The 14,072-nt window shown below is 41.2% G+C and overlaps 1 protein-coding gene across 1 annotated transcript; it reads right to left on the reverse strand.

Moving 5' to 3' along the window:
* Positions 1-243: 243 nt before the first annotated feature.
* On the reverse strand, positions 244-13,856 carry abhd15a (abhydrolase domain containing 15a). The gene is made up of 3 exons (XM_005915926.3): positions 12,834-13,856; positions 4,245-4,597; positions 244-2,492 (listed from the first exon to the last, which is right to left on the reverse strand). The coding sequence occupies exons 1-3, from the start codon at positions 13,380-13,382 to the stop codon at positions 1,832-1,834; spliced, it is 1,563 nt and encodes a 520-aa protein (XP_005915988.1). The 5' UTR covers positions 13,383-13,856; the 3' UTR covers positions 244-1,831.
* Between the last annotated feature and the right edge of the window lie 216 nt (positions 13,857-14,072).

The raw sequence follows: 14,072 nt of genomic DNA on the forward strand, positions 1-14,072 counted from the left end.
GTGTGCTTTTCTGACCGCAGGGCTGTATGTTGACAATGTGTCTGCCAGCACACATTTTGTGTCTTTCAGTGTGTACACTGCTGGGTTCCAGCTGTCTGAGTGGATAAGGCTCAATGAAAGGACAAATGCTACAGTGATTGTAACACACATGCACACACAGAAAGGCCGTGGGTACTTTACCATAATAGATAGTGTCTGTGAGCACTGATTTAAAAAAAATTAAATAAAATTAAAAAAAAAGGGTTGACAAGACCACAGGTTAGCTTTATTGAGATCTGCAACATGGAACAAGACATAATATCATGCAACATATCGTTATTAAAGAGGAATCTGTTTAACTGTAGTAGAAGGATGCATGGTTATTAAATTCAGACCCAGCAGCGCGTCTTGGTTCACTCAGTATACTTTTAATTTCATCTTGTCACATAATATAACACATCAAATGTGGGCACAGCCTGTTCAATAAACATAAGACAACAATCATTTGTGCACTGTGGTACTTAATGTCCTGATTTATACTCACTGTTATAATGCACCTTGGCTTTTCCTTAATTAATAGGAAACAGAAATACTGACTTTTATTTATTTATTGTTTATTGTAGAAGTATGAACCCAAAATTCTCCTACTCAGAGTAAAACAACAGCCACCTGCGGATCCCAAGCAGCTCAGGAAAAAGCCTTGGAGCAGGAAGTCAAAGGATACGAAATGAAAACTTACAAAGTGCTTCTATTCGCATGACACAGACCTATAAAGGCTGACTGGTTAAAAGTCTCACAGGTGTTCACCTATTCTGTTCATCACAGGATATTTTCTGACACAGAGGAGAACATACTCACTTAACTCTCTGTAACACATAGAAAAAACAGTCAATTAATTAATTAAACTCCTTTAACATTCAGCTCCAATTAGTCTGAAACTCTGATTCACTTATTTTTTTCTTCCAAACTGAGGCATAAGTCTTAGTCCTCAATAGATATACTTGCAGTAAAAACAACAAAATACAATACACAGTAAAGGTTTCAAAAGTCAAAGCAAATGTGGCTACAAATGTAGCAAATGGGGGAAAATGTGCAGCAGATGACTTGGACCCTGTAAACATATAGTGAGCTTGTTAATATAACTGAGAAATTCCTGCAACAGCTGACGTTACAGAGAACCTAAATCTGTCTGTAGAAAAATATAGAGACACTCATAATTTTTGATTTTTTTTTAGTGTCACTTTTGAACATAACAACTGCTTGCAATCTTGTGGTCTGTCATTTTTCTATCCTAATGGTTTGTGCCCCGACTTAGCAGTGTGAAAACAACACACACACACACACACACACACACACACACACACACACACACACACACACACACACACACACACACACCACTTTTCAAAGTTTGGTTGTCATAACACTTTCAAGTGAGTGCCACACATCCAGAGAACAATTTGGCCCCTCACATCCCAAATCTGAAAAAAACATTAGAAGCATTAAAGTCAGACGTCACTCGTGCCCTGTGGTGTTTTTTTTTTTTTTTTAAGTTTTAGCAGTGCTATGAGTTCACATACATACACAACAATGCACATGTACACACATATGGCGTTACACCATTCCAATCATCTACATGTGCATCGAGCATCATGTATAATACAACAACGCATGAACAATGGGAGGCAAGACGAGTCAAAGGAGCCAGCAGAAAAGTCAGCTCTGTTGAGGACTAAAGTGTATCTGAATGTAAAAGTTAAAACTTTCTCCCTTTTTGGTTTACTAAAATGGAATAGCTGAATGTGATTACACAGAAACTCCACAGGGTACCTTTAATCTCCATAAAGCTTCCTCATCGTGTGTAGGATCTCTGCCAGCTGTAAATAGCATGGATATTATGAGAACAAGCTGGCACTCTTTTACATGTACTGACGCTGCGGTGGCGAAAAAATCTTCCTCCTGCAGCTCCTCCCAGGCCCCTCCTCCTTGAAGCAAGCTGCTTCGCTCTCTCCTCTGCATTGAAGAAGTCCGTGGTGGCCCTAAAGAATTCCAGTGAAGCTCTGTGGCTCCAGTTGATCCCATGACTCTCCATCCCTCTGTTTGATGCAGCCACGGAGCCCACTGCACCCGCAGCACCAGCATCATTCCCTTCAGATTGGGTGGAGAAACCGCAGTGACCTCCACGGTCAGTTAGGAGGAGAAAAAAATGTGGATTTGTTTCAAAAAGTTCCAAGGGGACTGTGGACTGGGCGTCTCCACGGATAGGGTCATCCTTAGCACACACGCTCAAAACAGGAATGGCCACTTCATCCACATCTCTTAAGGGTTCATTGTGTTCCCAGTAAGCATCCCAGGTAATTGATGTATTGCTGCTACAGCCATTTCCTGTTGGTACTGCAGGTGTAGAGTCAGGATATCCAGGCTGACAAAACAGTGCTTCCTCCAGGCCACGCAAAGAATGGCTGGAGAACAGAGTGTCTGTCTGCAGGGTCTCAGCCAGCACGGTCCTGTATCTATCAATACAAGCACACACACACACACACACACACACACACACACACACACACACAAATGAAAAAACGGTAAATCAATTCTGAAGAGCTGCATGGGTCTCATACTCCTCATTGGCCTTGATTTGAGAAACTTTGCCATGGTCACGATGTCTCTCAGAATCAATGACTCAACACTGAGCGAGCTATTTGTTGCTACAGTGACATGACTGTTTCCCAAATTGTATGTGCCTCTCCAATTGAAGGTTTGTGAGTACTTATTTGTCTGTTTGTCACACAAGTCCCCTTTTCCCTTTCGGCCCACAAAAACATTGCGATTTTCCGTCTTAAAGGACATAATTTTAAGGTGTACTTCGAACGGGAGCCTTATTGAGCTCCTTTTTTTCTTCCCTTTGCAAGCTACCAAATATCATTAAAAGAAAACTTAAATTTTCATACAGTTGTATTTATAGAATTCTTTTATTTTGGTGTTGTGCTTTGTGTATGCCACATGATCACATGGCCTCATGACTTTGAGTGTACAATGCATATTTTACTCATTAGTATAGCTCAAATTTGTACATCCTGTGTCACAAACACAAACATAGCACAAGCTCATGCTATGTTAATTTCAGCCACAGCATGCAAGCAGCTCAAATGAATTACCCAACTTGTGACACACTGCCCTTATCCTTACATGGCTGCACTTTGACAATTTAAGCTGAATAAAACTGTTCCAGCACTGAATTCCTGAAATGTTACCGTGTATTTGGACAAATACACACCAAGAATAAGTCAGAATGGACAAGACAAATTAGCAGTCAAATGATTAGACGAGCTTCTTACATTATGGAGGATTTTACTTATTTAATCATCTGCCTTTTTTTGACTGGCTGTTGCCATATGGATATGCATAAATCATCATACAATACAAAATGTAGCCAAAGCTATAAAAATAAAACCCAAGTGGTAATATTGTGGAGTTAAGGCCACTGTTTTACTATCAGTCTGTCAATACACAGTTTTTTTCAGTCATGTGACAGACTCACTGCTCTCGTGGTCACAACATTACTCCATATGGCTCATAGTGGACAGTACTGCAGGCCAAAAGTGTTGCTTTTTTCACCAGTCTTGAGCCAAGACTACTTGGATCTCTTGTGATCCATATTCTGACCCGGCAGCTTTATTTAAGTCCCTGAAAGTGACAATATCTCTCCTAGACCTGCAGTTCGGTGCCAGGATGAAAGATGTCATCCTGGCGTCAAGTATAGACAGGTACATGTATTTTGATCTGAATGGGTAAATAATGTCACCGTCTGGGAGGTGAAGAACTAGAAATTGTTCATCATTAAAGCAAAGGTAAGTAATACATAGCAAGCTTAAACAAAGCTACATGTAAATCTTACAATTTGTCAACTTGAACATTTACAGTGTAGGGCCAGAAAAGTTCTGGTAGTATTAATTTTTCACATTAATGTCATGTCATGACAGTAAAGCTGACTGATTATTTTCCAGTGTCAGGTAGGAAACATTTCTATGAGCTGCCACTAACAGCGTGTGTCGCTGGCCCTTCTGGCAGCTGTAAATAAACATTGATGTATGCATCTGATAGCACAGCAACTATCAGATATTTCGGCTAAGTTCAATTTGAAGACATTCAAATAATGGCTGGAGTGCAAAGGACTACTTTTGCCCATGAGGTGGGCATGTCCCAGTAGTTTTGACATCATGTAAAAACTATGGATAACTGGTTCTTATCCCCCCCCCTCTCTGTACCTGCTGAGACATATTTTCTGGTACAGCACCAACGCTCCCTGCAGGGGCCAGCACAGCCCACTCTCAAACCAGCTCTGGCAGCGGAACACAGGAGACAGGCAGACAGCCGCCGTCATGTAGCTTGAAGATCCACACTCCCCCAGGTAGGACAGCAGAAGGCCCGACCCTGAGCTCTCGCTCACTGCATACAGTCTACCCGCAGGCTGCCGGTAGCGAATGTAGCGCACAGCCTCTCGTAGATCTGCAGGATCACCAAACTGCTGCAGTTTCACGGTTGTAAGTGGGCAGCTGTTGTGGTTGCGGCGATTGAATACCACGGGAAGGTAGCCATGGGACAGTGCCATTTCACACAACTGTTGAAAGAAACAAAGCAGATTGATTGATTATTTATTTATTCACACACACACACACACACACACACACACACGAGTAAAAAACTTTTTTAGAACACAGCATCTTCACAGCTGTAACACACAAACATGAATAATATTACTTTTATTGTATGGAGAAAAAAAAATATTAATGTAGGAAATCAGAACATGGTAAAACTAAGAAAGCTTTGCTTATTAAGTATCCATTAATTAAGTGTCTAACTTTGCTTAAAGTGCACACGACTGTCTTACAGCATAGGTTTAACTATCAGCTCCCAACAGCACACATCAATGCTCAGATACACTTAAAACAGCTACAGACTATACAGGCTTAAGTTAGCATATTAAATATAAAGTAAATGACAGTACAATTAAAAAAAGACAGCGGAAGAATGGGTTATGCATCTGTAGGTTCTCCGTCATCCAGGACATGGTAGTCTTAAGACTTTGAAAAGAAGGTAACTGGACTTCTCCAAGGTTATTTTAAAGAGTTTTCACCTCTCATCTAAAAGGCTTCTCCAGTTTTAAAACAAGAACTTACAGCACCATGTTTGGAGAAAAGCAACCACAGCCTATCAGCACACACACCTCATACCAACTGTTAAGCATAGTGGTGGAGGTGTGATGATATGGGCTTGTTTTGAAGCCACAGGACCTGGGCACCTTGAACTCACAGAGTCAACCATGAACTCCTCTCATCTGAAGCTGTATTCTAGATTCAGATGTGAGGACATCTGTGTAACAGCTAAAACTTGGCCCAAACTGGTTCATGAAGCTGTGGCGGGAGCTTAAACATGGAATTATATTTGTGGTAAAATATAATTATGAGCAAAGTATTTCACCTCACAAGCACAGGCACAATGCTGCTTATGCAATCCTATAAGGATCTGGGAGTTCAACTGGATCACAAGCTGGAGTGCTCAGCTAACACTGACTTCTACGAAGGCTCAGATCATTCAATGTATGCAGCAGGCTGCTCTACATGTTTTATCAGTCTGTTGTTGTGAGCACCATCTTCTTTGCTGTGGCGTGCAGGCATCGAAGCAAAGGACGCAAACAGACTGAACAAACTCATCGGCAGAGTCTGTTCTTGGCATGAAGCTCGCCACCATGGAGGAGGTGATCAGTGACAGAATGCTGACAAGACTGCGGGCAATCATGGACAATGACTCCCACACTTGGGACAAGCTGAAGAACAGTTTCAGCAACAGCTTCCTTGAACTATCTGAAAGAACATTAAAGGAGGTCATTCCTTTCTGCTGCTATCACACTCTTCAATTCATCGACTTGGGTCAGGTCCACACGTGTGGAACAGAATTAATCACGCCTCAATGCATCCTGTCACTCTTGTACACCACAAGATATATTTGCATGCGCACTTGTCTTTTTATATTTATACCTATATCTCTATATTTATCTATTCATCTTAATATTTATCTATCATTATCTCTGTTTCTACCCTCATTTTATATAAGTGCTTGATGTTTGTTGTACATTTGCTGCTATGACAACCCAATTTCCCTCTGGGATTAATAAAGTCTCTCTGATTCTGAATTAAATTCCTCACATGTAAATTCAATAACATACACAGGTAGAACTCAGCAACCAACTACACAAAGAATCCATTACAAGAGTATCCACTTCACAAGTGCTACAGCAGATTCACGCTCTTGCAGGCAGTGCTCGCTCTAATCAGACTTCTCATAGTAATTTCAAACGAGTAATTCCACAACCTTTGTGACTGAGACATTCAGATTATACCCTCAAACGAAATGACACTATGACAGCAACATAATTGCTCTTTAATACCATATCTGTTCACAATTTAACAAATAAACTTTGCTGAATTAACTGCCAATAGTTATTTTTTTGCGGTGTAATGACGGAAATACTGACATCAATGGATGGACTTTAATGCTTCCGTTGGGCTCTGCCCTCCAAACTGTCAAAATTTAGACTGATCAGAGCAAGCAGAATTCAGCTTTGAGAGCACAGCTGCTTGTGAGAGCAATAACACTTTATTTCTTTATTTATGGTAACATGATTGCATCAGGTTGCACAGGTATTTGCCCATCTAGGGCCCACAAAGAGGTTTTCCAACCAAAGCAAATGTGCTTCTGTGCAGTCCTCCAAAATCCCAAATGCATTCTGCTCAATATGACGGCGATGCTGTCCACCATTATAAGCTTTATGAACAGGGAAGGCTGTGACAGTGGAGTTGACTAGGAATGGAAGAAGCATGAAGAAAACCTAATAAAGGCTTTTAAAAAAAAAGAAAAACACCATAAGAAACACAGACAGTGGCTGCAGTGGACACTTAATTGTTTTTAACACAGCATTTAATATCAGCTTTTTGAATGTATAGATGGGAATAAACTCAATAAACTCAGTAGCTCACTTCCTTTCAATTGCTGCTCTTCTTGGCAGTTGGATCCGCTTATCAGTTCCAATTGCACTTGTGCAACAATCAGCTGATTTTAGTTTGTGAAGGGACGATGAAAATAGTGACAGTCTACAGCGTGGATATGGACATTATTTTTATTTTTATTGAAAAAAAATGTTGCAGATTTTGCAACAATGTTGCCGATGTAAAGCGCAAACATCTGCATTTGCAAGCACCTGCACAGACAGCATGCTAACGCTAAACTAGCTAAGAACCCAGAGTGATGTTAACGCTGAGTGAAATTGTGTGTGTGTGGAACTTTACCATATAGGTTGATATTGTTAACTAGTGTTTGGTTGTTGTAACCGGGTATTGTTAACTATGAGGCAGCGTTTTTCAGGTCATTTTACGGAGAAAACATATTGTACTATAAAGAAAAGTGTTCTGTGTAAGATTACATTATTTTCTTTGATTAACATTGGACATAATATCGAGGGAAAATACCTGCAACACACACTAAGATTTGACCACATAACGTAATTTATTCTAGACAAATGTCATGTTTTTGATAGACTCTCAAAGCTGAGCCAATGAGAATTGATAAGGAATCAAATCGAAACGCGATTTAAAAATGGAACAAGAATTGCTAAATTTGATCAATTCCCATCCCTATTTGTATGTTAGAACTTCTCTCTTCTCTGCAGCTTGCTGACAGACCAACAACATCACCAGCAGGAGCCCACAGATGGACTGTATGACATATTTATGACATTGTCCCCGTCTGACAACAGACGCTCTTTGCAGGTAAATGGACTGTCTGAGCATGCAAAAGGACTGCAAACAGGCAGACATGCAAACATAATTTCCCCATTAACCTGCTGCAATGCTCACCAAACAGACACTCTCACGTGCATGGTGAGTTTTTTTTTGGCTGCTGAGATCTACACATGCAGGTTGTTGAATTTATGTGCAAGGAATTTAATTGTGCATACTGCATTAAATAGCTGCCCCTGTGCAATAATATTATTTGCTCATGATTATATTTTTACACGCCAATTTTTACACAAACATAATTTGAGTTATTGCTGCTACAGGTTGGTCTACAACTTACTGAATCACGGGTTATTCTTAGTTCTCTAACTTTCCTTTTCACATGACAAACAGACAACATCAAAAAATAGTGAACCTCTTCGTCTTCATTTATTACCCTGGAAAAAAAAATGACTGATTTAACTCTGGGAAGGTTTTGATTCAGAGCAGATCACAAATGACGAGTGATTTTCTAAATTACTGTGAAAAGCTCTCCATGCAGAGAGGGACTGAAAATGAGAAACTGCTGCAGTCTAGTCTCTAAATATTACCATTAGACCAAATGACCCATTATGTTGTCTGGAAGCACAGGGAGAAGATTTGTCTTCTCTCTAAATCTGCAGTGCTTCTAATCCTTTATCTCAGCACAAGAGAAGGAGAGTGCACAGACACACAGAGGCTTGTGACTCGGGACGATGGTGAGATTATTGTACATTTTGTGCAAATAAATGGCTGGATTTTAAATGACCTTTCACTTTAAATCTGCAGGAATCCCAACGGGCTGCGGGAAGAGCATTAAATATTTACCAGCTGAGAAAGACTGCAGTAGCAGTTTTGCTACTTCTTCGTTGTCTATATGAAAAGAGGATTTACTGTGCCAGACACATTACTAGGTCAGTGCTGCGCCGAGTTCTTATACCAGAACATCACTCATTTGCTCATTCATTAGCCTCTTCCTCAAATCATCAGGATTTGAGAGGAGCACACAGGAGAAAGGACTATTCACATATGAATATAAATCACTTCTGGGTTTAGTTAAATTCCTGGTGATGCAGAGAAACGCAGAGCGATCTTACGGTTTCAGCAGCATATTAGAGCTGTGACAAACAATGAGCGCTCCAGCTCTGATTAAATTAGGAGAACTGCCCGCCTACTAAGGTATTTTCCAGTCGCACAGTGTAAACAAACATCAGACGGTGCAGTTTACCCACAATAATGATTAAAAAAAGCTTTATCATTAAACCTCAAAAGGACTTGACGTTTTTAGCCTCAGCATTACCATTTGGTACTTGATCACGAAAGATTCTGTGATTTTAAAGTCGCTGCAAAGCACATGTCAGATCAAATGTACATGTTCTAGTTTGTGGGGATATATTATACTAACACTATGCAGTTGGTTTTGTTAGAGATTTAAGTTTAATTGTACTGCAACAGCCACTCCAGCACTTTTTGGCTGGTGCTGATAAACTGTCAGCTCGGTGACAAATTCCTCCACCCAGGGCTGCACACACTGCGCAACACCCCTTGTCCTCACACAGCGACAAAGACATTAATACCAGAAGGCTTCTAAAGGTCAGCAGTGCTCACATTCAATTAGGAATGCTACTTGATCAAAAGCCCTTCAGAGGCAACAACAATGTGTCCGCTGGTTAACAGTTTGCTATAATACTATTCAGCAGTCACATGTACAGAACGTCAACACAAATTTTTGCTGCAATATATTACCATATTGCCATTTATACCGCCATTCATTTTTGGCTATTAGTTTTAGACGTTTAAATCAAAAATAGAAATCTACAATTTAAAAAAAAGTTGTTGCATTTGTTATGTATTAATCCTGATTTCTGGTGTCCTGGTTCATTTAAATGGTTGGCAGTTTTATGACCAACTATTTGTATGAACTCTAATCAAAGGAAAGGCTGTTTCATATTAATTGTTTTGAGTAAAACACACAAACTGTAGAGAAACTAAAGCCTGTGTTGCTGGAAGAAATGGGTGAGTTTATGATGCAACTGCGTTGCTTTACAAAACCCAATACAAGCAAAGCGTGAAACTGATTTGTGGATGTAACGTTGCATTAAATCGAGAACTTTGTGAATGGTTCTCAGAAAGTTTTAATTTCCACCCTTTCCAATTTGTTATGTTCTGTACAGTATATAAAATTTAAGTATAAAATAAAGCATTCTGCATTGTTCACTTACACATGCACTGGTTACTTCATTAGGCACCAGTGCTTTACAGCCACCTGGCACCAGCTCAGTGCATTTAAGCACGTAGACATGATCAAAACGACCTGCTGAACTTGAAACTGAGCAGCAGAATGGGGAAGAAAGGTGGCTTAAGTGTCTTGAATGTGGCAGGGCTGGTGCTGCCGGAGGCGCTGATCTGAGAAAGTAGATCAGCAGTTCACAAACTGCTGATCTACTGGGATTTTCCCACACAGCCATCTTTAGGATCTACAGAGAATGGACTGAAAAAGAAAAAATATGCAGAGAGCAGCAGTTCTCTGGGTGAAAATGACTTAGTGATGCCAGAAGTCAGGGGAAATGGCTTGAACCTGATATGAAGGCAACACCAACTCAAAATACCACTTGTTACAACCGAGGTATGCAGGAGACCATCTCTGGACAAACAACTTGTTGAAACTTGAAGCAGATGGACTATGGCAGCAGAAAAACAACATGCATGGATTCATCTTCCCTTGTATCAGCGGTTCAGGCTGCTGCTAGTGCAACGATGTGGCACCAGCTGGTATTACCAAGGTGCACTTACTGAAGAAGCCATTGAGGTTATGTGCGCATCTTTATACATATCTTGACATATGCACATCTTACACCATTAAAAGATGGAAATCAGATTTTTGCAAGGACAACTCAGGTTGAGCAGTTTGGAGACAAACTTTGGGAGTCACGGCTGAGATGGTTTGGACTCTCTCACTGCTCTGACACTATAAATTATAAAAACTGATGGGGGAGACGGAAAACAGATCCATGATCTGTTTTTTTTTCTTGTGAAAAAGACAGTAAAGTATTTGATGAACAGTATGCTCAGGATTTTGGCACATTTATGCAGAGCTTGTCATATTTTGTTTAATACTGCTGGTTAGCTTTTTGATAAACATACTCTTTTTCCAGAATCGGGAATGTTGAGGTTTTATTGCATCCCTCACTGACAGAATCATGAGAGTTGATATTAAAAATTTCCCCACTTTTACTGAGCAAGTGCTACGCAGCTATTCCATCCAAGACGTTCGTAAGCTGAAAGCTGCTTTTTTAACAGTAACATAAAGAAATGGTTAAAAAAATGTAAGTGATAAAGTGTAGTTTACATGTAACCAAAACATTATCTAAACCCCCCCATGTAGTGCATTTCTCCATTGCTGCACCAGGCCAAGAAATAAACCACAGTAAAGTATTTCTTAATTTTAGTCTCACAGTTTAAGCAAGCAAGATGCAACTTGTTAACTGGAAAGGTTTATGAGGACTGGTGGGAGTTAGTTTCCACTGTTTCCAAGGCAAAACAGCCACCAGCAACTACCAGCAGCTGGGTATGAGGTATGCATTTAAAACTTTGACCTGAATATAAAGGCAGTAAAAAGTAATAGATATGATAAACAATGTTTAATGCATATGAACCGTACCAGAATGAGAGAGACGAAAGAGGTCTAAGACAAACTGTGAGTAAAAGTATGAATAATTGATGAAGAGGTGGTTCATTCATAAATTCATAAATCCCTGGAATGGGATGCGTTAAAGAGGAGGCGACAGGAACCACAAGCCCATAAAAGAATCTACATGTTCCTTGGTTTCAGTCTTGTGTGACAGATATAGATGCATGGTTGTGTTTGAGCTCTTTTTATCTTTGCCTCTCCCTCCCACACACAGAGACTGTGACTGCTTTATGCATAGTGAGTCTCACCAATAGCAGAAGCAATCTTAATTGGTGCACATCCCTTGTGGTGCCTCAGTTTCCAGCCCTCCCAAGCGTAAATGACCGGGTTCATTGTAAATACTGTATTCTGATAATGGCTGCCAGTAAAAAAAAAAAAAAAAAAAATGCATGCTGCACCGATCACTTACTCTTCATCTCTACATCATTCAGAGGCTTTTCCTTGTGGTAAAGCTGTAGGCTGCACTCTCCGTTTTCTTTGCTTCTTCTTATTTCTTCCTTATTGTCACTCTCTATCCTTTCCTTTTTTTTTTTTTTAAAGAGTTGCCCTAGTTTAATGTCAGGCACATTTGATTTTCCAGTATTCCTGCAGACTTGTCATTTCTGACACAGGGCTGACAGTAAGCCTGTGAGTGCTTTACACACAAAGCTAACAGTATGAAATGAAGCATGATACCAGGTGGCCAGAACGGTGAATGAACCAACAAGCGTTCATGTGGAGCAGCACTTGCACTTCCCCGGCCTTCACAAGTCAAGCGATGCTTTGTAATCCCTCACTCAATTACCTCAGTGTATTGAAAGAGCAGTTGAAAGACTGGCGCAGCCACTGCATCTGCTCTTTTCACTGCTCTGCTCTTTCCTTTCAACTCAGCTTGCTATGGCTTAAGCTCAAATGGCTATTTGGCGTCTTCTCTTTTTAATTAAGATGGCAATTCACTGTGCAAGGGTGTGCATTAAAAATTACCTTATTTGTTTCTGGTTTTATTTTATTTTTAATCATTTGCCCAGCTATTTAGCTCTTGAAATACTCAAACTGCTACACTTGTATTTTTGATGCAAAAAACCCCCAAATAAGACAGAATGAACTCCCAAGCGACTGCTGTATTTACATCACGTTGGTTTATGCCGTAACACTGATAAGAGGAACAGGGCATCTGTAAAAGTTCACGACACAAGTTGAGATTCATCTGCTGGGGACTTCAGCCATTTGTATCTGCTTCTGTCTCTAAAGCAGATACAAATGGCTTCCTGTTGTCAATACGCTGTATACAAACTACTAGCCTCCTCTTTTTTCCACAATATACTTCTTTACACTCAGTTAAGTTTTTATTGACATGCCGATAACGCACGAGTTACCTTCAGGACATTTCTAGTGATCTTCCCAAAAGAGTTTGGAATGATGAGAAGAACCGGACTGGTGGAGTGACTCGAAGTCCTGCGACGTTTCTGGTAGGATGGCACAGCCCAGTCCAAGGCCACCAGTCCGTCATCACTTAGCTGCAGGTTATCTCGCACAAACTGGACCGGGCTTTCGTACGGCCAGCACGCCTCGTAAACACTCTGGAGAAAGGCGCTGGCCCGCCATGTCCAGCCGACACACGGTGAGTAGTTACTGAAAGTCCAGCAGTGCTTCAGCAGGTAGTTTGCCAGCGCGGAAGGTTTACATATTAGCGCCACGGTGCGTGGCTTCTCACCGGTCAAAGCGCCCACGCAGGCCGACTGGGCATCGTCGCTCCCCTCTCGCTCCGAGACGCACTTCTCAGTCTTGCCTTTCGCCACCTGCTGTAAAATTCCAAATCTCTGAAGCAAAGCATCGCGCTGGCTCTCGGTACAGAAATATTTGGAGCCTGGCCAGATTGAGACCACCAGGATCACAAAGCACAGACCCAAAAGCCATTCCAGCATTGGCACGGTTCGGGATGAGCAAAATGAGCACAACGCGAGCACTTTCCACTTTGTATTCTACATTTGCATATTGCAAATTAGTTAACAGAAAGATTAGCCGTCTTGCACCTTGCTGCTTTTGTCTGTTGGTGCTCAACTCCTCAGTTAAAGCTTAGTGCTCCCTCCGGTGCCAAAGCGCACGAGTCCCCGGTCATTACAACCGCGCGGTCCCGATTACGCAGCGTTTCTGTCATTCCAGCTCCCACAACAGAGGCTAGTTAATGCCTTCAGTTGTGATTATCTAGCTATAAAACACGCAGGGACAGTTCCGTTCACTTATCTACACTGCACTTTCCCGACACCGGCGCTTCCACCCAACAGTCTATAGCGCGAGAAATATCCGTGAGCAACGCGCTGCTGGAAACGCCCCCCACGATGGGTCCCATTAAGACCAACCCCTTATAGGGGAGAACAGGTATGTGTGGTTATCTGTGCTGTTATTTACTCTCCCATGAAAATACTTCCTGTAAACAACGATTTTTAAAACAAACAAACAAACAAACAAACCCGTACACTTCGTCTCCATCAGCCTCATGGAAAGAACCACACCCTCCCGTAACTGCACTTTGCTCTTCACACACGGTGGAGGCAGACCTGTGTACCGCGCACGACCATTATCAGATGTGACCTTGTACTCGGAAAGTGTGAGAG

This window comes from Haplochromis burtoni, unplaced genomic scaffold (genome assembly GCF_018398535.1).
Source record: "Haplochromis burtoni strain Fernald_Lab_line unplaced genomic scaffold, NCSU_Asbu1 Contig_15, whole genome shotgun sequence".
In the NCBI taxonomy this organism is placed as follows: Eukaryota; Metazoa; Chordata; class Actinopteri; order Cichliformes; family Cichlidae; genus Haplochromis; species Haplochromis burtoni.